This window comes from Narcine bancroftii, chromosome 1 (assembly GCF_036971445.1).
Source record: "Narcine bancroftii isolate sNarBan1 chromosome 1, sNarBan1.hap1, whole genome shotgun sequence".
Classification (NCBI taxonomy): domain Eukaryota; kingdom Metazoa; phylum Chordata; class Chondrichthyes; order Torpediniformes; family Narcinidae; genus Narcine; species Narcine bancroftii.
The window spans coordinates 383,043,965-383,068,940 of NC_091469.1; the positions used below are offsets into that span (position 1 = coordinate 383,043,965).

The window sequence follows — 24,976 nt, forward strand, 5'->3', positions numbered from 1 at the left end:
ACCTCACTGACAAAAGGCAAAGGAGGAAAAACCCAACACCCAACCCCAACCAACCAATTTTCCCTTGCAACTGCTGCAACCGTGTCTGCCTGTCCCGCATCGGACTTGTCAGCCACAAACGAGCCTGCAGCTGACGTGGACATTTACCCCCTCCATAAATCTTCGTCCGCGAAGCCAAGCCAAAGAATAAAGCCCTTACTCAAAGGAAGATGGTTGCCGTGATTGGGAGGTCAACCATCCCAGTGCCAGTTTCTCAAGGACTCAACCATCTTCAGCTGCTTCACCAATGACCTTCCTTCCATCAGAAGGTCAAAATCAGAGATTTTGCTGCTGATTGCACAGGGCCTCAATTTCTGCGTCTGTTCAACAAATGAAGCAGACCCATCCCTCATGAAGCAGGAGCAGGACTGGGCTGACATCGGCTGATATGTGACAGGTAGGAGTCATGGCACAAAAAGGCTGGGCAATGACCATCTTGAGCAAGAGAGAGGCAAGCACCTATCCTTGACATTCAATAGCATCACTGTCACTGAGTCTCCCACCATCATTGTCCTGGGGTTACTGTTGACTAGAAACTCAACAGAGAAAGTCAGATGTTGGATATCCTGCAGTGCATGTCTCACCTCCTGATACCTCAAGACTAATAGTTGGGAGCCTTATGGGATGCTTTCTGTTTGCTTGCATGAGTTAGCTCCAACAACTCTCAAGAAGCTTGACACAATTCAGGACAAAGTATTGGTACCAATCCACCATTCATTTGTTCCCTCCAGCAGCAATGCATAATGTGAACTATCTGCAAAATGGATTGTTAGCAATTTACCGGATGCCTACCACCTGCAGGATCCAGGACAACAGCACATCTAGCGAGTTCTGTGATTGTCCCAAACTTTGGGATGCCTGCCCAACCTCATTGGAGCAGACTTGAGGTGACTCACTATCATCTTCTCCTGAGCAACTAGCGATGGGAAGCAAACAGTGGGCTTGTCAGGGACACCCAGATTTTGGGATTAAATTAATAGAAATTTAATTTGGTAGGGCACTGAGGAGTGTGGAGGAACAAAGGGATCTGGGAATACAAATACACAATTCCCTGAAAGTGGCATCACAGGTAGACAGGGTTGTAAAGAAAGCTTTTTGGCACCTTGGCCTTAATAAATCAAAGTATTGAGTACAGGAGTTAGGTTGTTATGGTGAGGTTGTATAAGACATTGGTGAGGCCAAGCGTGCAGTTCTGGTTGCCAAACTACAGGAGGATATTAGTAAGACTGAAAGAGTACAGAAAAGATTTACTAGGATGTTGCCAGTTTTCAGGAGATGAGTTACAGTGAAAGTTTAAACAAGTTAAGACTTTATTATTTGGAGCGTAGAAACATGAGGGGAGATCTGATAGAGGTTTACAAAATTATGAGGGGTATAGACAGAGTAAATGCAAGTTGGTTCTTTCTATTTAGATTAGGAGAGATAAATACAAGAGGACATGGCTTTAGGGTGAAAGGAGAAAGGTTTATGGGAACATTAGGGGGAATTTCTTCACTCAGAGAGTGGTGGGAGTGTGGAACGAGCTGCCATCTGATATGGTAAATGCAGGCTCACTCTTAAGTTTTAAGAATAAATTGGATAAGTACATGGATGGGAGGAGTCTGAATGGTTATGGAATGAGTGCAGGTCAATGGGACTAGCGGAATGATATATCAGCAGGGAGTAGTAGGGCCAAATGGCATGCTTTCTGGCTGTAGCGTTCTATAATTCTAAAACAATCCTATATGCCTGCCTTGGTTTTATATCAATGCTTTATCACTGGGACAGGTTCAGAAGCTTCATCATTCCTTTGCTTATATTACCTTATGTAATCTGTGAACTTTTTAATTTCTTACAAATAGTGTCATTAGTCCAGTCCAAGTCATCTCTCTTTCACACCATCTTAATTAATCCAAATTAATCAGAAAACCATCAACACATTTTCTCGATGCTTTCTTTCAGTATGCATATTGGTCTGGCTTTTTAGAAGCTAATTAGCATGTAAATTTCTGATCATTTTGGAAAAACACGGTGGACCAGTGGGTAGTGCCGGTGTCTCATGGCTCCAGCAAACCTGATTCAACTCTGACCATGGGTGCCAACTAACTGTCTGAACTTTGCACATTGTCCCTCTTACCACATGGGCTTCCTCAGATACTGCTGTTTCTTGTCACATCCCAGGGATACATTGGGGGATTGCTTACAGTTAGATATCCTGAGGGTAACAAGTAGACGGTTGTTAATTGGAATGTGTAAGCAAAGAGGTTACAAGGACTAAAGAAATTTCTCTATATACTAGAGTGTACAAATGGCCTCCTTCAAAATCATAAGGAAAAATGAACAAAATATGAAAGGCCTCATTTGTTGAGGGAGAGCAAAATCTCACAGAAAATCCTCAGAGCAATTGTTTTGTTTTTCTGTAACTCATGCAATCTTCAATATTGGCAGTTGGCATAGCAGTTAGCGCAACACCCTTACAGCACTAGTAATCAGGACTGGACCGGGGTTTGAATCCCGTGCTGTCTGTAAGTTCTCCTCCAGAGCGTCTGGTTTCCTCCAACCATTCAAAAATGTACTGGTGGTGTAGGTTAATAGGGTGTAAATTGGGTGGTACACACTCGTGGGCCAAAATGGCCTGTTATATCTAAATTTTAAAAATTTAAAAATCTTAAACTGAAAGGTCACTTTTGATCCAATATTTTTCACCATTCCCTTAACCTCTCATCAACTGGTAACTTTCTCTACTCTGTGATAAACTGGTCAGGTCACTCATCTGAGTGCGACTGGTACCATGTAACCCAGTACTACTTGTCACATAGTTGGATGGCCAGCGACTAAACCGGCTCACCTACTAGGCTTGCCTGGTGAGGAGGGTGGCTAGACACCCTGCAGGATGAAAAACAAGACCTGTTAAAGGGTGGACAAACCCTCTCATAGGGTCAATGGCCATCTAGCAAACGCATTCCTTGCATTGAAGCTTGGTTTGGCTATTCACTGCAACAGGACCTCCCCAGCCTCACCATGCCACTGGATCAGGGAGGGGATGTCAAGAGGGTGGGCCTGGACCTGTGCAACCCTACTCACCTAAATCCATTCACACACACACATTGTTCCTTTCTGAGGAGTGGGATATCCTCATATCAAACCCCACAAACTGACTGAAAGGAACATTCATCATCCTATAAAGGGATGGACAGCCAAAAAACTACTATGTGATATATTCAATCCCCTTTATATTTATTTCTCTCTGATCTTACCAAGTATTCACTAACTCTGTGTAACTTCGAGGATCAGGTTTCCTCTTTTAGAGTGCTCATGATGATCCTTAAATTACTTAGTAAAGATGCAGCTGATAACCAAATTATACCTTTAGTCAACTGTCCAATGTTGTCTTGAGTGCTTTGGTGTCAAATTTTATTTCTGAAGCACCTTAGATCATCAGCTCAATTGACAGTACTATCTTGTTATATATTTGCATCACTGCAACTGTGAATATTTATCCATCCTTTTATATTAATTATATTTTTTCCTTCAAAATGCATTTTGCACGAATTTTAACCTGTTTGGATCTTTGCAACCTCACTAGTGACAGGAGAGGTTCCACAGGTCTGGAGAGTTGCTGAAGTTGTACTTTTGTTCAAGAAGGGAAAAGGAGATAATTCAGAAATTATGCCCCAGTAAACTTCACATCAGGGGCAGGGGAAACTGTTAGAAAGGACATTTTCTACCAGTAGGCATAGCAGATAGTGCAATGGTATTACAGTCTCAACGACCTGGGTTCAAATCTGGTGTGTCTGTAAGGAGTTTGTACATTCTCTCCATGATCACGTGGGTTTCTTGTAGGTGCTCCGGTTTTCTCCCATGATCCACTTTGACTGAAATTTTTGAGGTAGTGACATAGGTAGTTGATGAGGCTAAGGCAGTGGATGCTGTCTCCATGGACTTCAGTAATGTATTTGACAAGGTACCTTATGATATGCTGATTCAGATGGTGTAGATACATGGGATCCATGTTGAGTTGAAAATCTGGACATGAAATTGACTGGGTCATTGAAGTCAAGAGGGTAGTGGTGGAAGGGTGTTATTCTGGCTGGAGGCCTATGACCAATGGTGTTCCACAGGGATCTGTGTTGAAACCCCTAATGTCTGAGACTTACAGTATAAATGACTTTGATGGAAAAATTAGGAGGGTGGGTTATTAAGTTGGCAAATGGTGGAGTTGTGGGAATAAAACAGGATATAGACCAGTTATCAAAATGGGCAGAGAAATGGCCGATGGAATTTAATCTGGACAAGTGTTAAGTGTTGCACTTCAGTAGGTCAAATATAAGGGGAAAGTATCCTCCCCCACGCACTTCCCTACCCACCTCCTCCCCCCCCAACCTCCCCAACCCTTCTCCCCTGCCAATCCCCCCAACACTCCTCCCCCCCAACCTCCCCCACTTCCCTTCTCCATCCTCGGACCTCTCCAACACTCCCCCTCTCCCCAGCACCACACCGATTCCCAATCTGACCCTTGCCTGGTTTTTTACTATCCCCTCTGACTTTCCCCTCTTAGAGGTGGAGCACTCTATCCTCAGCAGAAGTCTCACCTTCGTCCCCCTCTGTCCACCCCTCAATGAGTTCTGCGCATATCACTTCTGCCTCCAGGCCCACTACTTTGGCCACAACTTTCCAAACCCCACCCCCCACCCTTTCCTCCTGGCCAGCTGCCCACTCTGGACCGTTTTATCTCCAACTGTTGCTGGGACATCAATTGTCTCAACTTCACTACCCCATCTCCTACTCTAACCTCATCTCGTCAGAACACTCCACCCTCCACTCTCTCCGAAACAACCCTAACCTCACTATCAAACCCATAGACAAGGGTGGTGCTATTGTGGTCTGGCACACTGAACTCTACCTTGCTGAGGCCAATTAACAGCACTAAGACACCTCCTCCTATCAACCCCTCCCACAGGACCCCACCATTATCACCAAGCCACCGTCTCCAACACCATCTCTCACCTCATCAACTCTGGGCACCTCCCTCCCCCCCCCCCCCCCACCCATGGCCACCAATCTCTTTGTCTCCCATCCTCGCACCACCCATTTCTACCTTCTACCCAAGATACATAAACCTAACCATCTGGGCAGACCCATTGTCTCTGCTTGCTCTTGCCCCACGGAACTAATTTCATCCTAACTTGACTCCATCTTTTCTCCCCTAGTTCAATCCCTCCCCACCTGCATCCACTACACCTCATACACCCTCCACCTCCTCCAAGACTTCAGATTCCCCAAACTGGACCACCTCATTTTCACGATGGGTGTCCAATCCCTTTACATCTCCATTTCCTGTATAGAATGCCTTAAAACACTTCACTTTTTCCTGGACCTCAGGCCTGAGCAGTCACCTTCCACCATCACCTTTCTCCACCTGGCAGAACTTGTCCTCACCCTTAACAATTTTTCCTTTAACTCATCCCACTACCTCCAGATTAAAGGAGTAACCATGGGTACTCGCATGGGTCCCAGCTATGCCTGCCTGTTCGTGGGTTTTGTTGACCAAAACATGCTCCAAGTATACACAGGCAAGACCCCCCAAAATCTTCCTCCGGTACATCGACAACTACATCAGGGCAGCCACATACAACTGCTATGAGCTCAGCAATTTCATCAATTTCATGGCCAATTTCCATCCAGTCTTCAAACTCACCTGGTCCATCACTGATAACATTCTCCCTTTTCTGGACCTCCAACTCAGGAGACAGACTCTCCACTGACATTTAATTCTCACAACTACCTGGACTACTTGTCCTCACACCCTGTCCCCTGCAAGGACTCCATCCCCTTCTCTCAATTTCTCGGTCTCCACCACATCTGCCCCCAAGATGAGGTCTTCCAGTCCAGAGCCTCTGAAATGAATGCTTTTTTCCACAAATGTTGCTTCCCCACCACCATTAACTCAGCCCTCACCTGCATCTCCTCCATTCCCTGCTCATCTCCCCTAGACCCCACTGTCCCTAGAAACAATAAACACAGAATCCCTCTCATCCTCACCTACCACCCCACCAGCCTCTGCATCCGACACATTATCTGCCAGAATTTCTGGCACTTACTACAGGACCTGACCACCAGACACATTTTTCCTTCTCCTTCCCTCTCAGCCTTCCATAGGGACCGCTCCCTCCACGACTCCCTTGTGCACTATTCCCATCCCACCCATCGCCACCCCCCGGAACCTTCCACTGTAGTTGTAGGAGGTGTAATACCTGAACCCACTCCTCCTCCCTCACCACAATCTGAGGTCCCAAACAGACCTTTCATGTGGTTACAACTGTTCCGAGATCTGTAAACTAGGGCAAGACTTGCTTAAAAATCTGATCACTTTGCTGTGGCTACTAACCTGAAAATATAGCTGAGATCATCCCACCCTGGGTTATCAGGTGTAGACCCTCCCACCCTGGGACATCAGGTGTTGGCCCTCTGCAACCTGGGACATCAGGTGTAGGACATCATACACCAAAATATTAAACATTTGCTATCTTTTCTCCATATAAACCGTAATTCTGTACATTGTACTCTTGTACTGCGTCTTACTTGTTATACCATGTATGAGATGCTCACAAAAAAGCATCTATCACTGCATTTTTTATGCCACTTAATAAACCTGAATTTGAACTTGAACCAGGGTTCACATGGATTTCTTGTTTATAGCTGTGAAACAGGCCACAAAGAATCTGGTTGGGTAACAATAGAACAACTTCGGCTACTTTCAAATGATTATAAAAATGTATGCTTCTCTCTCTCATCTAAGTCCATTTAACAGTGACAGACACATCTTGTCATGCTCCAGATGTAGTCTGTGGAGGAGTTAGGGCTTTAATCCAGAACCCCACTTTTACCATGGCAGTGTTATAATTTACAAAGCTGCAGAAAGCACTGAAAGATAGACCGACATTAGTTTTGGGGTCTAGAGGGGTTGAGGATGTGTGAGACCATCCTTTCCTAATTGATACCTTCACTTCTATTGCTTGCTTATCTTCATGGAGGTTTTCCATGCTCTTGAACAATTAGGCTGTAAAGTTGGTCCTGCCTTTCTGCATGCTTGTAACTTACCATGGCAGATGCCACGCGGCTCACTTTGATTGGGCACCCTCTTGTTTGCAGAGGCATTCGAGCTCTATCCATTATGTAGATACATGTGTCCAATATGTTTCTTTCAAACTAGTGCAATCAAATGAATAGACAGGTGATTATAATGTAAAAAGACAATCAGTTTATAACTGTATAATATTACCACACTGATAACTGTGTTTCTACCTCCACAAATGCAATCTGATGCTGAGCATTTTCTGTTCTTATCTCAAATTTCTAATACAATTTTGTAACTGAATCATTAATGTTGGTGAGTTTCTTAATTTCTAAGTACATATCATAAGAAGAATCAGAATGTTCAATTTGCTAGGGAAGAGTAATCATAATATTAAATAATTTTACCCTTGTTTTGAAACCTAAATATATCAGAATTAGATAGGGTTGTGGAGTGATGTAGCAAAAATATATTGGGGAATAAGATTACACAATAAATAGTGGTGGACATTGAACATTCTCAATAAACATATCTTCCATTGAAAACAAATACATCGTGGAAAATGTGATCCATCAGTAATTAACCAAAACATTATGGATAGTACTCCAATGAATAAGGCTACTTATGAAGTTCCAAAGAACATAATTTGAAGGATGTTTTGAAACTAGCAAATAACAGCTGATCAAGAAAGAAAAATGGAAAGAACACATAAAATGCCAGCTGAACTCAGTGGAGAGGGGAACAGTTAACATTTATGGCTGACTCTTCATCCGAGCTGAGAAATAAGGCATCATGCACTGCTCTATTTTAATTGTCCACCCCACTCTAATCCTGACCTCCATGCCTGTGGCCTCCTGCACTGTTACAATCTTAGTCGAATACTGTCCGTTCACCTATTCCCTTCCCACCATCCAGGCACACTGACAATCAGTCCAGATGAATCAGTCATCATCTTGCATGTTTTCCAATTGAGTGTACTGCATTCAGTGTTCACAGTGTGGTCTACACTGGAGAAAGCAAACACAGGTTGGGTTATCTCTTTGTGGAGCATCTGTACTGCAAGAGTGACCCAAAGGCACTAGTTACCATTACCACTCCCCTTCCCACACCCACTCACATTTCTCTATCTGTTGTCTCCTGCACTGTTAATCTGAGGCCCAGTGCAAGCCTGAGGAACAGCACCTCATTGTTTTTCTAAAGAATTTAATATTGAGCCCTGTGGGCTGCAACCTGTCCAGAAGAAGACAGCAGGGAACTGAAAAGTCATTGGTTCCTCATGACACATTGAACTGGGGTGGGAAACATGCTTGACTGAAGGAGAAATGGAATCTGAGTAAGCTAACAGTAGGCAGCCAGCATCTTCTTTTCCAGGGCAACAAAAGCAAATACTAGAGGGCATCAGCTTAAGATGAGTGGAGGAAAGTTCAGGGGAAATGTCAGAAATAAGGTTTTTGCACAGAAATAGATAGGCACTTAGAATGCATTGCCAGGGGTGGTGGTGGAGGCTGGTACAATAGAGACATTCAGATGAACTCTTAGATAGCCACACAGATATACCCAAGAAAAGTAGAAAGTTATGCAGTGTGTGATGTAGGGAAGGATTAGATTTTTGTGGAGTAGGTTGACATTCATCGGCATAACGTCATGGGCTGAAGGTCCTGCAGTCTCCTTCAATGCATACTTCCTCCAGACAGCCAGGATGAACCAGTATCTACCATCCTCTCTCAGCTGCCTCTGCCACCACTTGTTATTTAAAAACTTTCTTACCACCCCCTCCTTGTTATCCCCCCCTTTTCCCTTTCCTGCACTTTGAAAGGTGCTTGATTTAGAACCTGCTGAAAAGCCTTCAACGTGAAACATCAATTGTTTCTCCACACCCCCCCCCCCCACCCAGATATGCTGCCTGCCCTGATTAGCATCTCTACCCTTTCTGAACCTTCTTCCTCTCCAAGACTGTTCCTTGCTTGTGAATTATGTTTTAATTTTGAGATTCTAGTCATTTATTCAAGGGAAGCTGCAGCACACATGAATGGAGGAAGCAAGCCATCAAAATGAGAGACATACCTGTCCAAAAACCCAAGATCTGGTTGTTATTTCATCCAAGTGCCCAAAGTAAATGCAGCCAATGTCATTTAAGACGTACTCCTCTCTTTCATCAGGGTCACTGAGATACACGGCATCCTCTGAATCACCACAGTAAACCCGGTTGCAAGTTTAGAACAAAACAGATAGAATTGGAATGATGAATAAGAGGAAACCCAATGTGTAATACCCCAAAGACGCTTGGGTGAAAAGTATCCACCTTTCATGTTCACAAATAACACCGAAAATTCGAGATCATTTAAAAAGTCTCAACCGCATCTTTGGAATTTAGAAAGTATTAGCTGGAATTAGAATGGCCTGTTCTGGCCCTACCACTGGTGTTATGCACAAGAGCATATTTGATGAGGGGATGATCGTCATTGATCAACAGCATAATGCTGTTTGAATGCGTTGTTCAGATTGGGAAAAGAGGCAGGTGGGTAATAAGAAACTAGTTGACACAGCTTTCAGCTTTGCGATACACAAATGTGCTGGAGAAATCCAGCAGGTCTCACAGCATCCATACGAAGTAAAGGGTAACCAATATTTCAGGGCTGGGCCCTTAATGAGGTACAAGTAAAATAATGGTAGGGGGTGGGGGAGGAGGAGAGGAGGGGAGGGAGGAACTTGAAGGGGAGAAGCACAGATTAATACGTGGGAGGGTAGAAGAGAAAGAAGATGAGAAGTGATGGGGAGGGAAGAGGGCTGAGAATTTAAACAAGAGGCTGGGTTCGAATGCAATACAGTACCCAAACCTACTGGAGGAACCCAGCAGGTCATGCAGCATCCATGGGAAGTAAAGACCTTTGCTCTGTCCGCTGCAGCAGCAGGGACCACCATCTCAATTCCATACCCCAATGCCACTCCAACATGTCTGTCCATGGTCTCATGCACTGCCAAATTGAGGCAACCCATACATTGGAGGAACATACACTGGGGACTCTCCAACCAGATGGCCTTAACATTGACCTCCAATTTTCATTTAACCCCTCCCCCATGTCTATCACATACCTTATCCTTTCCTCCTGCTCCCCTCTCCTTTATTTCCCCTCCATTTAGAGAGCTAATCCTTGCCCCAATCAACTTCTACCTTCCCACCTTTATTCACCTATGACCTCTTACATTAGTCTGTGCTCCTCCCCCTGTCCCCTTCTCTCTCCTCTCCTCCTCTCCCCCCCCCCACCTTCACCCCCCCTGACATTTTTATTCAGGCCCCTGCCTGTTTTTGTTTATACCTGACGAAGAGCCCAGGCCCGAAATGGTGGGTACCCTTTACTTCCTGTGAATGTTCTGTGACTTGCTGAGTTTCTCCACCATGTTTGTGTATTGCACTACAATCAGAGTCTTGTTTAACCTGTTTTGTGAGCTCAGTGGGGACAATCCAAGATGTTGGTGTTGATGCAGCTGTGGGGGTGACTGTGCTGAAGATGCTGAGCATCTGGGAGCAGAATCACTGTTCGTTGGCACTCATCCGCAAGGTACTACTAGGCCATTAGCAGTTTCTCATCGAGAACCCATGGGGGATTGACACCCAAGATGGAGTTTGGCAGGCCAGGCCTCGAGGTTTGCGGTATCCAGGAGATAAGTGGACCAGCACAGGACACCACAACACAAGAAAATCCCTCCTCCAGTGAGAGGAAAAAAGCCTGGGAGAGGACCCTTTAGGGGAGGAGACCCCAGTCGTGGACCAGTCAACCTACTCCTACCAGGCTGCAAGCTGCTGGAGACTGGCTTGTGGGGACAAGGTATTTGGACCAGGATCTGTGAGGGTGCTGATGTTAAGAAGGGCCTCTGGTGCCATCAGCTTCCTGATTGTATCGGAGTTTGGAACCTGGGTCTGAGGAGGGAGATTTAGTTTCCTGGAGCTTGGAATCACCATTGGACCAGGCAAGAGGCTGTATGGTCATCAGAGGTTACGGGAGGAGAGGAAGCAGCATCAGAGGAGGGGTTGGGATGTCTCTGAAACGAGTTGCTTTTGCTTCTCTTTCTTGTACCTGAAGTGGAGCTGGATAAGTGGCTTATCTTTATGTGCCTTTACAGGGCAAACAAAGGGAAATGATTTTTGTGTAACTTTTGCATTTGTGACAACAAACGGAAACTTGAGCTTCAATCTTGCTGATCACTGTTGATTCTCAGATCAATTAAAATTTGTTGGTGGCACTAATGGGAAATAACAGGATATAGGCAGGATGCAGAGTTAAACAGAGAAGTGGCAGATGGAGTTAGTGATGCACGTTGCAAGGTCAAAATTTTAAAAAATATTTTATTTTTGATTTTCATAAACTCATAAGAATTCAAATAAAAATACAATCCCTTTCAAAACTCATATAACATATAGATTCTCTATTTATTCCCTTCCTCACCACCATGCCACATATCCTACCCCAATACAAATGAGAATATGGTCCTATAAATTATAAAGGTACAAATATTGGTGGGGATGCTCTGGAGAGGGTGAAAAGATGATGCCTGGTTTAGAGAATGTATCAAATGAAGCAAGGTTGACAGAGCCAGCGCTTTTCTCTTTGGAGCAATGAAGAATGAGAGGTGAGTTCATAGAGTTGTATAAGATTATGAGGGGCTTAGATTGGGTAGAAAGCCAGCACCTTTTTCCTGGGGAAACAACAGCAAATATATCTGTTTAAGATGAGTGAAGGAAAGTTCAGAGGTCTGAGAGTGATGGGTGCCTAGAATACATTGTCAGGGTGGTGGTGGTGACTGATACAATAAGGACATTTAAAAAACTCTTAGATAGGCACACTGGTGTATGAAGACTAGAAGGTTATGGGTGTAAGATAGAGAAATGAAATTGTTGTGGAGTAGGTCTATATATTTTGGCACAACATCGTAGGCTGAAGAGCTTGTAGTCTGCTGTAATGTTCTATGTTTGATGTTGGAAATTCTATGTTCTATGAAGCAGGGGCTGACAACTCAGGCATCCCAAGCCTGCCTCTGCTGCACGGTCCTGAGATGTGATAAGGATTTAGTCTTGAAATACTCGGCAAATCAATCCATCCAAAACATTCTTTCCATTATTTTTCACGGAGCGAATGCTTTTATCATGAGTCATGCGGTAAATTAAGTAAAACACATTACCTTCACACCAAGGGTTAAAGATGAAATATATGTCTGTTTCCTTATCTCGAGCAGTTCTACGGATTCCATATGGGGTCATGATGGCAACGTACATTCTGAATCTTCCCACTATACAGTCTGGAGGAGACAAGAGTGAGAGGCAGAGGTTGTTTCCCTGGACAGACTTTACTTTGGCTCCCCATTTTCCTTTCTCCAACTTCTCTTGGATGTAAATCGGAATGTAAGTTCTTTTCGTGAGGTTTGGGTAGCGACCTGGAAGAAAATAGAACACACAGTAAGTCTCAATTCCAGACTATGCATTGCTTCCATGAGATTATATTCTATTGAAGAAGACCTGTCATGCAACATGGGCTGCAGTGATCAAACAGTTGTTAAAGTACTGGGTGAGTAATCCAGAAGCCCAACTTCAGGCAGCTGTGGAATTAAGTTAATAGGAACAAAAACCATGGAAGCTGCTTGATGGTTGTGTTATGAAATAATTTTCCACTCAGTTTGAAACCAACAAACTTCAGTACAACAGGTGGCACAGTTATTGTAGCAGTTAGAGCAACGCTATTACATCACCTGTGATCAGAACTGAGGTTCAAGTCCCGTTCTGTCTGTAAGGAGTTTGTATGTTCTCCCCGTGTGTGCGTGAGTTTTCCCCAGGGGGCTCCAGTTTCCTCTCACCGGGGTGTAGGTTAATCTGGTGTAATTGGACAGCACGGGCTCGTGGGCCGAAAGGGCCTGTTACCATGCTGTATGTCTAAATTTACAATAATTTTTTAAAAATATATCAGAATTAGAGAGGCACTTGGAGTGATTTGACAAAAAAATATATGGGAATAAACTTACATGGTAGGGTAACAGATAAACAGTGGTGGACAATTAAATATTTCATAATTCTCAGCAAATATATTTTCTATTGAAAACAAATGCATCATAGAAAATGTGATTAATTAACCAAGGGATTTGGGATAGTACTAGAACAAAGAAAATTGCTTATGAAGCTCCAAACAATGGTATTAGACCTGAGAATTTGAAGTATTTTTGAAAGCAGCTGATCAAAAAAGAGAAATGAAATAAAAACAGAAAATTCCATCAAACTCGGTGAGTCAGGCAGCATCTGTGGAGAGAAGAACAGTTAACAAATTTGGCTGACAACTCTCAGAATCAGAATTTATTGTCATGAGCAAGTCATGAAATTCAGTGTTTTACGGTAGCATCATAGAGCAAACATTCATATTATAACCATCTTACAACATCACTGAAAAAAATAACACAAAAAGCAAGGCAGTGTCTTTGGTTCATTGATTATTCAGGAATCTGATGGCAGCGGGGAAGAAGCTGTCCTTGTGCCTCGTCTTTAGGCTCCTGCACCTTTTACTAGATGGTAGCAGAGTGAAAAGGGCATGGCCTAGGTTGGGGGGTGGGGAGTCTTTGAGGATAGAGGCTGCTTTTTTAAGATACTGCCTCATGTCGATGTCCTCGAAGGAGTGAAGTCTGGTGCCTGTGATGTTGCAGGTCAAGTTAACAACCCTCTGGAGTTTATTCTTGTCCTGAGAATTGATGCCTCCTTACCAGTCAGTGATGCAACCAGCCAGAATGCTCTCCACAGTACACTTGTAGAAGTTTATGAGAGACTTCGGTGACATACTGAACCATCTCAGATACCTCACAAAATATAACCGCTGGTGAAGTTTCTTTGTGATTGCATCAACTCCTTACAGACAGCGCAGGATTCGAATTCTGGTCCTGATCACTGGCACTGTAAAGGCATTGTGCTAACCAACGCCAACGGTGCCGCGGTTAAAAGTGTCAAAGACAAAACTCAGCCTTCACTTTCTTTTTATACAACTGGAAATACACAGGGTCCAGAAGGCATAAGTGGAAGGAGAACATTTCAGAGAGCATACCCTCCTCTGCGCACTTCAGCAGAGCACTGCTGGTACCTTACAATGAATGGTTCAGTGCTGCAGCCAATAGAATGCTTGGCTATGGTTCCTAAGCTCACTGGGACCTGTTGACAGTGGGATGTGGTCAGTGGGTCCTTTGGTCAGCATGAACTGTGGTCAGTGGGACATGATCAGTAGGACCTGCAGTTAGTGGGACTAGAGGTCAGTGGGATGTTGTCAGTGGGGTCTGTGGTCAGCATGAACTGTGGTCAGTGGATCCAGAGGTCAGTGGGACATGATCAGTAGGACCTGCAGTCAGTGGGACCAGAGGTCAGTTGGTTCTGTGGTCAGGGAGAACAGAGGTCTGAGGGACATAATCAGTGGGAGCTGTGTTCAGTGGGATATGGTCAGTGGGAGCTCTGGTCAGCATTACTTGTGGTCAGTGGGACCCCCAATGTAACGTGATACCTGGATTAAGTGGAACCTATAGTCAGTGAGGCACTCTCTTTATGCAGTTGGAAATGCAGCCCATTTAAGCACATGATCCCTAGCTCAGCAGCTCTGAGCAAAGGTGATGAAGAGGTGCAGCTGGAACAGGAGATTGAACTTTACTGAAGAAGGTTTCTCCAATGTGCAGCATTCCCATCCCATTACACCAGACTGTCACCTGGATGCTTGTGCTCCAGGTTCTCGGCAGGGACTTGAACTCACAGCCTTTGGACTCAGACGGAAGGCCATGCATTGGGTGTCTGATTTACAGAATCATGGAATTATACTGCACAGAGACAGGTCCTTCATTCACACTGGCATCACGGGGGGGGGGGGGGGGGGGTGGGAGGTGCAGACCACACCAGGTGACTGACACCAAAATGATTGCTTAAAAGATTTTTGTGCAGTGTTTCAGCAGAAATGTATTTTTTAAATAAAAATATCCCTGTAGTTAGGTATAACAACAAAACCATTATCAAGGATGCCTCTCACCCTAACTGTGGACTTTTTATTCTCCTTCTAACTGGTAGACACTACAGGAGCATCCTCTCTTGAACCTGCAAGCTCAGGAAGAGCTTCTTTCTGGAGGCTGTGATTCTGCTGAACCTAACATCACAGGTTCAGCAGGGACACAGTATGGCACCCATATTGTACTGTCAGTACTTTTATACTTGTTTGTTTGCTGGAGCGTTAGCTTTTATTCGCAGTTACCTGTAAAGAGCACTATTCTTGTTCTTCTGGCTAGATGCTAATTGCATTTCATTGGCTTTGTATCTGTACTTGGCACAGTGACAATAAAGTTGAATCTAATCTTATCTTTCATAAGACCATCTTACATGTATCAATATATCTACAAGCCTAAAACTCGATGATAATTTACTTTTTGAACCTTTTAATGCCCAATTACAATGACACTTCGAATCACGAGGTTTCGTCTGCTCACTCGTTTTCATTGCTGTTGGTGTTTTTATAATTGCCGCTTTTGTCACATGAAACTATGTAAATGTAAATATCATTTATGCTGTGTGTATGATATTGTAAGTTAAAGGTGTAATTTTAATTTTGCTGGTTGTTTATCTCACTTCTATTGCCGTAACATTCAGTGATATATGGGAATTACGATTTATGAGCAGCATTAGTACAAAAAATATTACTAAAGATTCTGTATGGTCTGGTCCATGGGTAGGGTGAGGAATGACATCATGAGTTACCACACTGGGTGACATCAACCCTAGTGACACCATTGCCCCTTCTACCCAACTTGTTCATGCCAACCAACCACCCCCATTTCTCTGCGTTCAGCCTATGTCCCTTTAGACCAATGGTTCTCAACCTTTTTCTTTCCACTCACATACCACTTTAAGTAATCCCTATGCCATCAGTGCTCTGTGATTAGTAAAGGATTGCTTAAGGTATGTGAGTGGGAAGGGAAGGTTGAGAATTACTGCTCTAGACCCAATTGTTACTGAAATATTTTGCTTGAGAAAAATTGTCATTGGCCCATTTCCTTTGGAGTTATGAAACCGTGCACATAACAAGTCAATTAGGGACAATTAAAACAGTGGTTTTCAAACTTTTTCTTTCCACCCACATATCACCTTAAGCAATCCCTTACTAATCACAGCGCACCTATGGGATTGGGAATACTTAAAGTGGTATGTGAGTGGAAAGAAAAAAGTTGAGAACCACTGCTCTACACCTTTCTTGCACATACTCCTATCAAAATGATTGTTTGGACATCATAATTGTCCTCACCTCTGGCAGCCTGTTTACACACCCATCCCCATTTCTGCCAAAAGCTTGCTGTCAGGTTCCTAAAGTTTCCTCTCACACCTTAAACACATCCCTCCCAGTTTTAGACCACCTACCCTGGGAAAAAGACTGAACATCCACTTCTCCACGCCCTTCATGATTTTATAAACCTATGGTCACCCCTCAGCCTTCTTCACTCCAGGGAAAACAGTACCGGCCTATCAAATCTCTCCTTCGAGAAGGCAGATTCAGGAAAGAGGTTCTGCTAAGGGAAATGAAGGAGCTAAGGACCAAATTAAAAAGCAGAACCAAATAGGTGATAATCTTTGGATTACTATCTGAGCCATATGCAAATTGGCACATGGTCTAGAAGATTAGAAAGTTAAATATGTGGCTCAAGGATTGGTGTGGGAGAAGTGTGTTCCAATTCATGGGAAATTGGCACCAGCTCTGGGGAAGGAAGGAACTGTTCAAAGGGGAGGGGGTCCTTCTGAACTGTGATGGGACCTGGATCCTGGCAAATCACATAACTAAGACTGTGGACAGGGCTTTAAACTAAATAGTGGAGGGGAGCAGGGAGGAAGGGGGGTGAGTTCAACAGACTGGAGAGGAATGGATGAAGTACAAGAGACGAGTGTGGAAAAAGTAAAAGCAAAGGTTAAAAAGGAGAAAAGTAAGAGTAGGGGAGATAAAAGTCGAGTGCTAAAGAGACAAAGGTTACCAGATTTTAAAAGCACAAAGGGCACTTTATCTGAATGATCGAAGTATTCAAAACAAGGTCAGTGAACTTGTGGCACAAATTAGTACAAAGGGGTATGATTTAGTGGCCATTACAGAAAGATAGTTGCAGGGTGGAGACCATTGAGAATTAAATATCCAAAGATATCAGGTAATAAGGAAAGACAGGCAGGAAGGTCAGGGAAGTGGGGTAGCACACTTAGCTAAGGATGAAATCATAACAATAGTGAAAGATGATGCAAGATCTAAGGAGCAAAATGTTGAGTCCATTTGGGAAGAGTTTAGGAATAGTAAAGGGGAAAAAAGTCACAAGTTGGAGTTGTCTAAAGGCAACAACATTACAGTGGCACAGGCAATAAACTAATATCGGAGGCATGCAAGGATGGAACAGCAATCATCTTCAGGGACTTTATCATACACATAGACTAGGTGAATCAGGTTGGTCAATGCAACCTTGAGATGGACTTTATAGAATGCATACATGATGCCTTTATTGATCAGCATGTTACCTGACTGACAAGGGAACATGCTATCTTTGATCAGGTCCTGTGCAATGAGAGAAGTAAAATTAGCGATCTTGTAGTTAGGGATCCTCTTGGAAAGAGTGATCACAGTATGATCGAGGTTTATCATACAATTGGAGGGTACAATAATTCACTCTAAAATCAGTGTATGATGCCTAAAAAAGGAAAACTGCAAGGGGATGAGGGAGGAGTTGGCTAGTGTATATTGAGAATGCAAGCTATTTGGAGGGCCGGGTTGAGGAACAGTGGAGGACTTTCAAAGGGATTATTTTGAATATTTTATTTATAATTTTTCACACAGGCCTGTGTAGTCACATACCGCATCCTACCAATGATGGCAGTTCACAATCTCATATACGTTGTCGTGGACATTACCCCTCCATAAATCTTCGTCCGCGAAGCCAAGCCAAAGAAAGAAGAAGATATGTACTCCTTTTCTTTATGACTGTATATACAAGCCCACATCATTACCCACCCCCTCCCCACCTATAAAACTAAACGATTAATTTATACTACAATGTCAATAACAAATAACACACATTAACATTGAGGAAATGGGTAAGAGTACAGATAATAAAAAAGAAACAGAGACTATCACGGCTCAACGGATGGCTTCCAGGTCGGTGGTCATTCTTGACTTTCCTCGATCAGGATCAGTGCAGGAGAGAGGGAGCTGCAGCAGGGAACAGTAGAACAACCTCTTCCACGCACCTATGTAGTGCATGTATGGCTGCCAAATATTCCGAAAGGTGCTGTACTTTATTTTCTCCAGGGGAACGCAACTTAGCATTTCCTTGTTCCATCACTCGATACTAAGAATAGAGTCAGACTTCCAAGTCACCGCAATGCACTTCCTGGCTACTGCCAATGTGATTAACACAAATTGGATTTGAAATTTGGACAGCTTCATTGTAAGCCTTATCAAAGGGATTCTTTGCAGTGCTCAACAAAGGTATATTCAGGTTTAAAAACAAGGATGGTAATAGTGGGGACAGTCAGCACGAGATAACTAAGGAAATAAAGGAAGGCATCAAACTAGAAGCTCATGCATACGAGGTCACCAAGCACCCTGGGAAACTAGAAAATTGGGAAAACTATGAAGCAAAGAACCACAAAGAAAGTAAAGGTAGACTATGGTAAAAAAAAATTAGCACAAAATATAAAAACAGACACTAAAAGTTTTTATATTTACATAAAGCACTAAAGGGTGGCTAAAGTGAAGGTTGGCCCCTTGGAGAATGAGAACAGGGAATTGATCATGGATAATGAGGAAATGGCTGAGACTTTGAATAACTATTTTGTGTCAGACTTCACAGTGGAGGTCACGTCGAACATGCCAAAGGCAAATGTTATGTATGTGATGGGAGGTGAGGGCCTGGATATAATAACTATCACTAAAGAGATCATACTCAGAAAACTTGATGGTCAAAAGATAGACAAATCTCCTGGCCCTGATGGAATGCATCTCAAGTACTGAAAGAAATGGCAGAAGTTAATAGTCGAGGTTTTGGTGATAATTTACTAAAATTCTCTGGACTCTGGGCAGGGTCCAGTATATTGGATGATGGTGAATGTCACGCCACTTGTCAAAATAGAATATAGGCAAAAGGCAGGGAACTATAGGCCAGTTAGTTAAACATCTGTAGTTGGGGAAAATGTTTGAAGCCATCTTTAAAAAAGAAATTGCGAGGCACCAGAAGCAAAATGGATCCATCAGGCAGACGCAGCATGGATTCAGAAAAGGCAGGTCCTGTTTGCTGAACTTATTGGAGTTCTTTGAGGAAGCGCAGTGGATAGAGGGGAATGGATGGGATGTTGTTTACCTGGATTTCCAGAAGATGTTTGATAAGGTCCTGCGTAAAAATCTTACAGAGGATAAAGGTTCCATCCAGTTGGGGGTGATGCATTAGCATGGATAGAGGATTGGCTAACCAATAGAAAGCAGAAAGTTGGGGTGCAGGGATGTTTTTTTCTGTATGGTGACCAGGGTGCTCAGTGCTGGGCCTGCAACTCTTCATGATATACATAAATGATCAGGAAGAGGGAACAGGGTGATTAAGAAGGCATTTGGTATGTTAGCCTTCATAAATCATAGCATAGAGTATAGGAGCTGGGAAGTGATGCTGCGACTGTTTAAGGCGTCGGTGAGGCCAGGTTTGAGTATTGTGTTCAGTTCTGGTCTCCAAATTATAGGAAGGATATAGATAAGGTAGAGAGGGTGCAGAGAAGATTTACAAGGATGTTGCCTGGCTTAAAATACCTAGAGTACAGAGAAACATTGAAGAGGTTAGGACTTTATTCATTGGAACGTAGATGGTTGAGAGGGGATTTGATAGAGGTGTTTAACATTAAGCAGGGAATAGATAGACTAGATGCAAGTAGACTCTTCCCCCTGAGAGCAGGGGAGGTTGAAACAAGAGGACACAAGTTGAGGGCAAGGTGGCATAATTTTAGGAGAAACATTAGAGGGTGCTTCTTCACTCATAGAGTGGTGACTGAATGGAATAATCTTCTGGAAGAAATAGTTGAGGCAGAGTCAATTCTTTCATTTAAGAGGAAGCTGGATATATATATGGATAAGAGGGAGTTGGAGGGTTATGGGCGGAGAATAGGTGGGGGGAATCTAGTGGAGTTGTTTGAGTGAATCCGCGTGGACTTGAAGGGCCAAGATGGCCTGTTTTCATGCAATAAACTGTTATGTGGTTATATAAGTTTACTGATGACACTAAATTAAGTGGAATATGCAAAATGGGCAGAGGATATGGAGAGTTTGCAGAGAATTATAGATAAGTTAAGTGAGTGGGCAAAGATCGGGTAGATGGAGTATAATGATGGCAAATGTGAAGTTATCCACTTTGGAAGGAAAAATGGAAGAGCAGAATATTATTTAAATGGCAAGCAATTGCAGCATACAGAAGGACTTGGAATGCTTGTGCATGAATTGTAAAAGTTTGGTTTGCAGCTGCAGCAAGCTATCACAAACATAAATTGAATGTTGGCCTTCACTGCTAATGCAATAGAATTTAAAAGCAGAGAAATTATGCTGCATCTGTACAAGGCACCATTGAGTACTGGAGTACTGCATGCAGTTCTGGTCTCCTTACTTGAGGAAGGCTTTGGAGGCAGTGAAGAGGAGGTTCAACAGGTTTATTCAAGAGATGAAGGGTGAACCTATGAGGAGAGATTGAGTTGTTTGGACTGTACTTGCTGGAATTTAGAAGAATGAGGGAAGATCTTATAGAAACACATACAATTATGAAAGGCATAGATAAGATTGAGGTAGACAAGTTTCCATTGGTAGTGAAGACCAGAACTAGGGAACATAGCCTCAAGATTCAGTAGTAGATTCAGGACGGAGGAGGAACTGCTTTTCCCAGAAGGTACTGAATCTGTGGAATTTGCTGCCCATTGAAGCAGTGGAGGCTACTTCAGTAAATATATTTAAGACAAGGTTGGATGATAGAATTTTACCTAGTTCGAGATATGGGGAAAAGGCAGGTGGGTAGAAATTAGTCTATTCTCAGATCACCTGGTTGCCCTACTCCTGTTCCTATTTCTATGTTCTAACCCAAGTTCAGTGTTGTAATTAAAACTTCCACTAAGCCTGACCTTGACCCTGTGGCTTTAGACTGTGGAAATGTTTATGTAAAAGTTGTTGGCAGGTAACTGGAGATTGGGAGAGAGTACAAGAAACCAGAGAGGGAGAGGAGGGCCAAACATTGATGCTGCTGGAATATTTTCATATCTACCCCCCAGTGGGCTTCGTTATTACTCCTCCCCTGTCTCCATCCCTCCGTCTCCTTTCCTCCACCTCCCCTTCCCTCTCCATTCAGAGAATTACCCTTGACCCTCAGCTTTTTCGCTTCTATCCTCCCACCTGTATCCACCTATTACCTCTTAGCCTGTGCTCCCCCCCCCCGCCCCTTCTCCCTCCTCTTCTCTCCTTCCTCCCCCTGCCCTGCACCCCCCCCCCCCGACCTTTTTATTCAGGCATCTACCTGTTTTTTTTTAAATACCTGATGAAGGACAAAGGTTGAAATATTGCTTATCTTTTACTTTCTATGGATGCTGTGTGACCTGCTGAGTTTTTCCAGCATATCTGTGTATTGGGCATTTATCAGGTCTTCTGGAATCGTTACAAGGTTATTGGCTTAAGTTATTGTTTCCCAAACATTTATCCTTTCCAAGCTTATCATTTTCCAACTTCCACTGCTTGGCTGACTGTTCTGTCCTCTGATGATTACCAAAGGGAATTCCCTCCCCACCACCCCCCCACCCCACCCCCCAATCCTTTGGTGAGAAATTCGCAAGTCACTGACCAAAGGAAATATTGTTCCCATGTTTATTATTTCAGTTAGAATGAAGAAAACAACAAGAGGAAATCAGAGCAGGCACAGGGCTCCTCAGGGTGGTCTTGGGCCTGGTCCACTTTCCAACCTTATCCCTCAGTTCCATCCATCTCCAGAATCCCATGCTGCTCAATGGCTGAGCCTCAATAGTGCTGCAGGGAGGAGAATTCCAAAGGCTCATTCCCTTCTGAGTTTAGGAATTTCCTTTCCTCTCTCTGCCAAAAGGTGAGACCACAGTTTGAGGCTGAGTACTGTGTGCTGTTCAGCTCTCACGGCGAAAGGAATCATTCGGCTGGAAATGGTGCACAAAAGGTTTACACCCACGTTGCTGAGACTGATGGGCTTGATCTATAGGGGGAGACTGGATAATTTAATTTAGAGATACAGCACAGTATCAGGCCCTTCCGGTCCATGAGACCAAGCCACCCAAATACTCCCATGTGACCAATTAACCTATTCAAATCTTGTACTTCTTTGGAACATTGGATGAAACCAAAACATTCAGAGGAAACACACATACTCACGGTTTGAATCTATAAACTTATAGGCAGTGGCAGATTCGAACCAGGGGCACTAGTTGCTTACCACTCTGTTAACCAGACTGCCCTCAAATAGTCAGAGATGTTTCACTCTGAGGCTGAGAGGCAAGCTGATAGGGGTATGTAAGATCTAAAGGGTCAGAGATGTGGTATATACTCACAGTTTTTTCCCCTATGGTAGGGGAATCTAAAACCAGAGGGCATAGATTTAAAGCATGAGAGGACAGATTTAACAGGGACCTGAGCATCAGGTAGGTGATGGATATATGATATCAGCTGACAACTTAAACATTAAAGACATTTGAACAGGTCCTTGGATAAGAGATCTGGAGAGATATGGGTCGAATGCAGACAAATGGAATTAGCTTGGTCAGCATAGACAAGTTGGGCTGAATGGCCTGTTTCCATGCTGTAGAACTCCATGACTGTCATCCTTTAACCTTACCTAGCTGTCTGTAATCTACTATTAATATTCTGAGATCTATGATCTTGATCTTTTTCCTCTGGTATCTCCTCCCACCTGTATCTTCTGCTCTCTTGAATTATCCTAGTCAACCTCTATAGCCTTATCATACTTCCTGCAGCAGGATACCTAAAATGGAACAGGTTTTGTTTACTTATTTGCTTGTGCTCTGTAAGAAAAGGGTGAAGAGATCATTTGATCAGTTTTCATGTTTAATGGGGAACTGACAGGGTTTGTGAAGGGAAACTCTCCCCTGGTTAAGGGTCTGGGGCAAAGACCATTGTGTAAAATTTACAGCCAAACCTCCCAGGAGTTAGGAACCATCTCCACATCACTTGTCACATCTTCCTTGGCAAAGTGTAATTGTTGCAGGACTGTTCGTAAATATTTAAATATGGGAGTGGTGTTATCTTTTTCAATGAAAGGGGCAGAAACGGATGGGCTTTTTTATTGTCTCATTGAAACAAAAAACAGATGAGGGGGCTGAATGTGCTCTTTTGCAGCTAATGAAATGGATTTCGGAAACTGCTTGCAAAGTACAAGTACAATTATGTAAAGGATTCAGCACACCCAACTGGGGACAAATTTCTCAGTAAAAATCCCAGCTGCTTCAGAACTTGAAGCTGTGGGTTTACCACCCTACACCTCCCACCCCCCACCACTTACCTAGATTTTTTTGGGGGGGAGGGGGGTGTTCTCTCCCAGTCTTCCTTCGTATGTGTTAATTTCCTTCTAGTCTTCTAAGATTAGATTGTCCAGCTTTTATGACAAGCCACTTTTATGTCTGTCCCACTTGCATTTTCAGCTCTCTATCTCTCTATTCATCCATGACATTTCTTCCCTTTACTCCTTACAGAGATGGATGGGCAGAAATTGCCTGGACCAGGAGCTAGATATCATACCGAATTCCATTTGGACCCATTGATTGATGGAGATGATATTCAAAGAATGCATACATTTAGGGGTAAGAATGTTGTCGAGCAAAAGGATCTAGGAGTTCAGGTACATAGTACCTTGAAATTGGCATTTCAAGAGGCTCTTGGCACATTGACCACTAATTAGAGTATTGTGTAGAATTTGGGATGTTATGTTACAGTTATGTAAGTCATTGGTGAAGGGTAGTGTGTTCAGTTGGATCACCAGGCTAGAGGAACAATGCTATCAAGCTGGAGTGGGTGTAGAGAAGATTCAAGAGGATGTTGCCAGGACTCAGAGCCTGAACTATAGGGAGAGACTGAGCAGACTAGGGCTTTATTCCTTGGAGGACAAGGGGTGTTCTCATCCAGGTGTACAAAATTATGAGAGGAATAGGTTGGTGAACACACAGTTTTTTTTTTGCCCAGAGTAGGGTCCTTGGTAACCAGAGGACATAGGTTGTAGTTGAGGTGGGAGAGATTTAACAAGAACCTTTTACAGAGAGGGTAGGCAATGAATGGAACAGCCTGCCAGAGGAGATGGTTGAGATAGATGCTCTTAAAATGTTAAGAAACATTTAGATTGACACATGGATAGGATGGGTTCAGAGAGATATGGGACAAACACAGGCAAGTGCAACTGGTGTGGCTGGGACATTTGGTCAGCATGGGAAGTTGGGCCAAATGGCTTGTTTCCATGTTGTAAGCCTCTATGGCTTCAAAGAATTTTTACTCTGTCCATTCTGTATCTCAGTCACCTGCTGTTGAATTTACAGTTTTCTATTGCTGGCCCACTATTTGTCCCAGATTTCCTTCCCAATTATCTGAGCCAACTCCTTTTGTAATGTTTTGCAACCTGCTGGGATTTTCAGAGACAGTCACACACCTTGTCATTGGCAAAATTCTGATTGAACCTAATTATGTTACAGATGCTCTATGTTAGACATTTCCTTGTCATTACTTTGTCTACTTGTTGCAGTTTCATTTTGGGCACATGAAAATAGAAAGGTCTTTGGAAAGTGAAGCAGAAATGTCAGTGTTGCCGTTCCCCTGTCATTCTGAA

At 43.4% G+C, this 24,976-nt stretch overlaps 1 protein-coding gene across 5 annotated transcripts in view; it reads right to left on the minus strand.

The window, feature by feature from the left end:
• The window catches only part of LOC138751343 (coagulation factor XIII A chain-like), a 120,655-nt gene that overhangs the window by 49,606 nt on the left and 46,073 nt on the right, over positions 1-24,976 (minus strand). For all 5 annotated transcript variants that reach the window (XM_069913517.1, XM_069913513.1, XM_069913516.1 and 2 more), the window contains exons 4-6: positions 12,272-12,523; positions 9,158-9,276; positions 7,120-7,227 (exon numbers count right to left, since the gene is read on the minus strand). In XM_069913517.1, the coding sequence (XP_069769618.1) occupies positions 7,120-7,227; positions 9,158-9,276; positions 12,272-12,523 (479 nt within the window). The remainder of the gene's footprint in view (positions 1-7,119; positions 7,228-9,157; positions 9,277-12,271; positions 12,524-24,976) is intronic.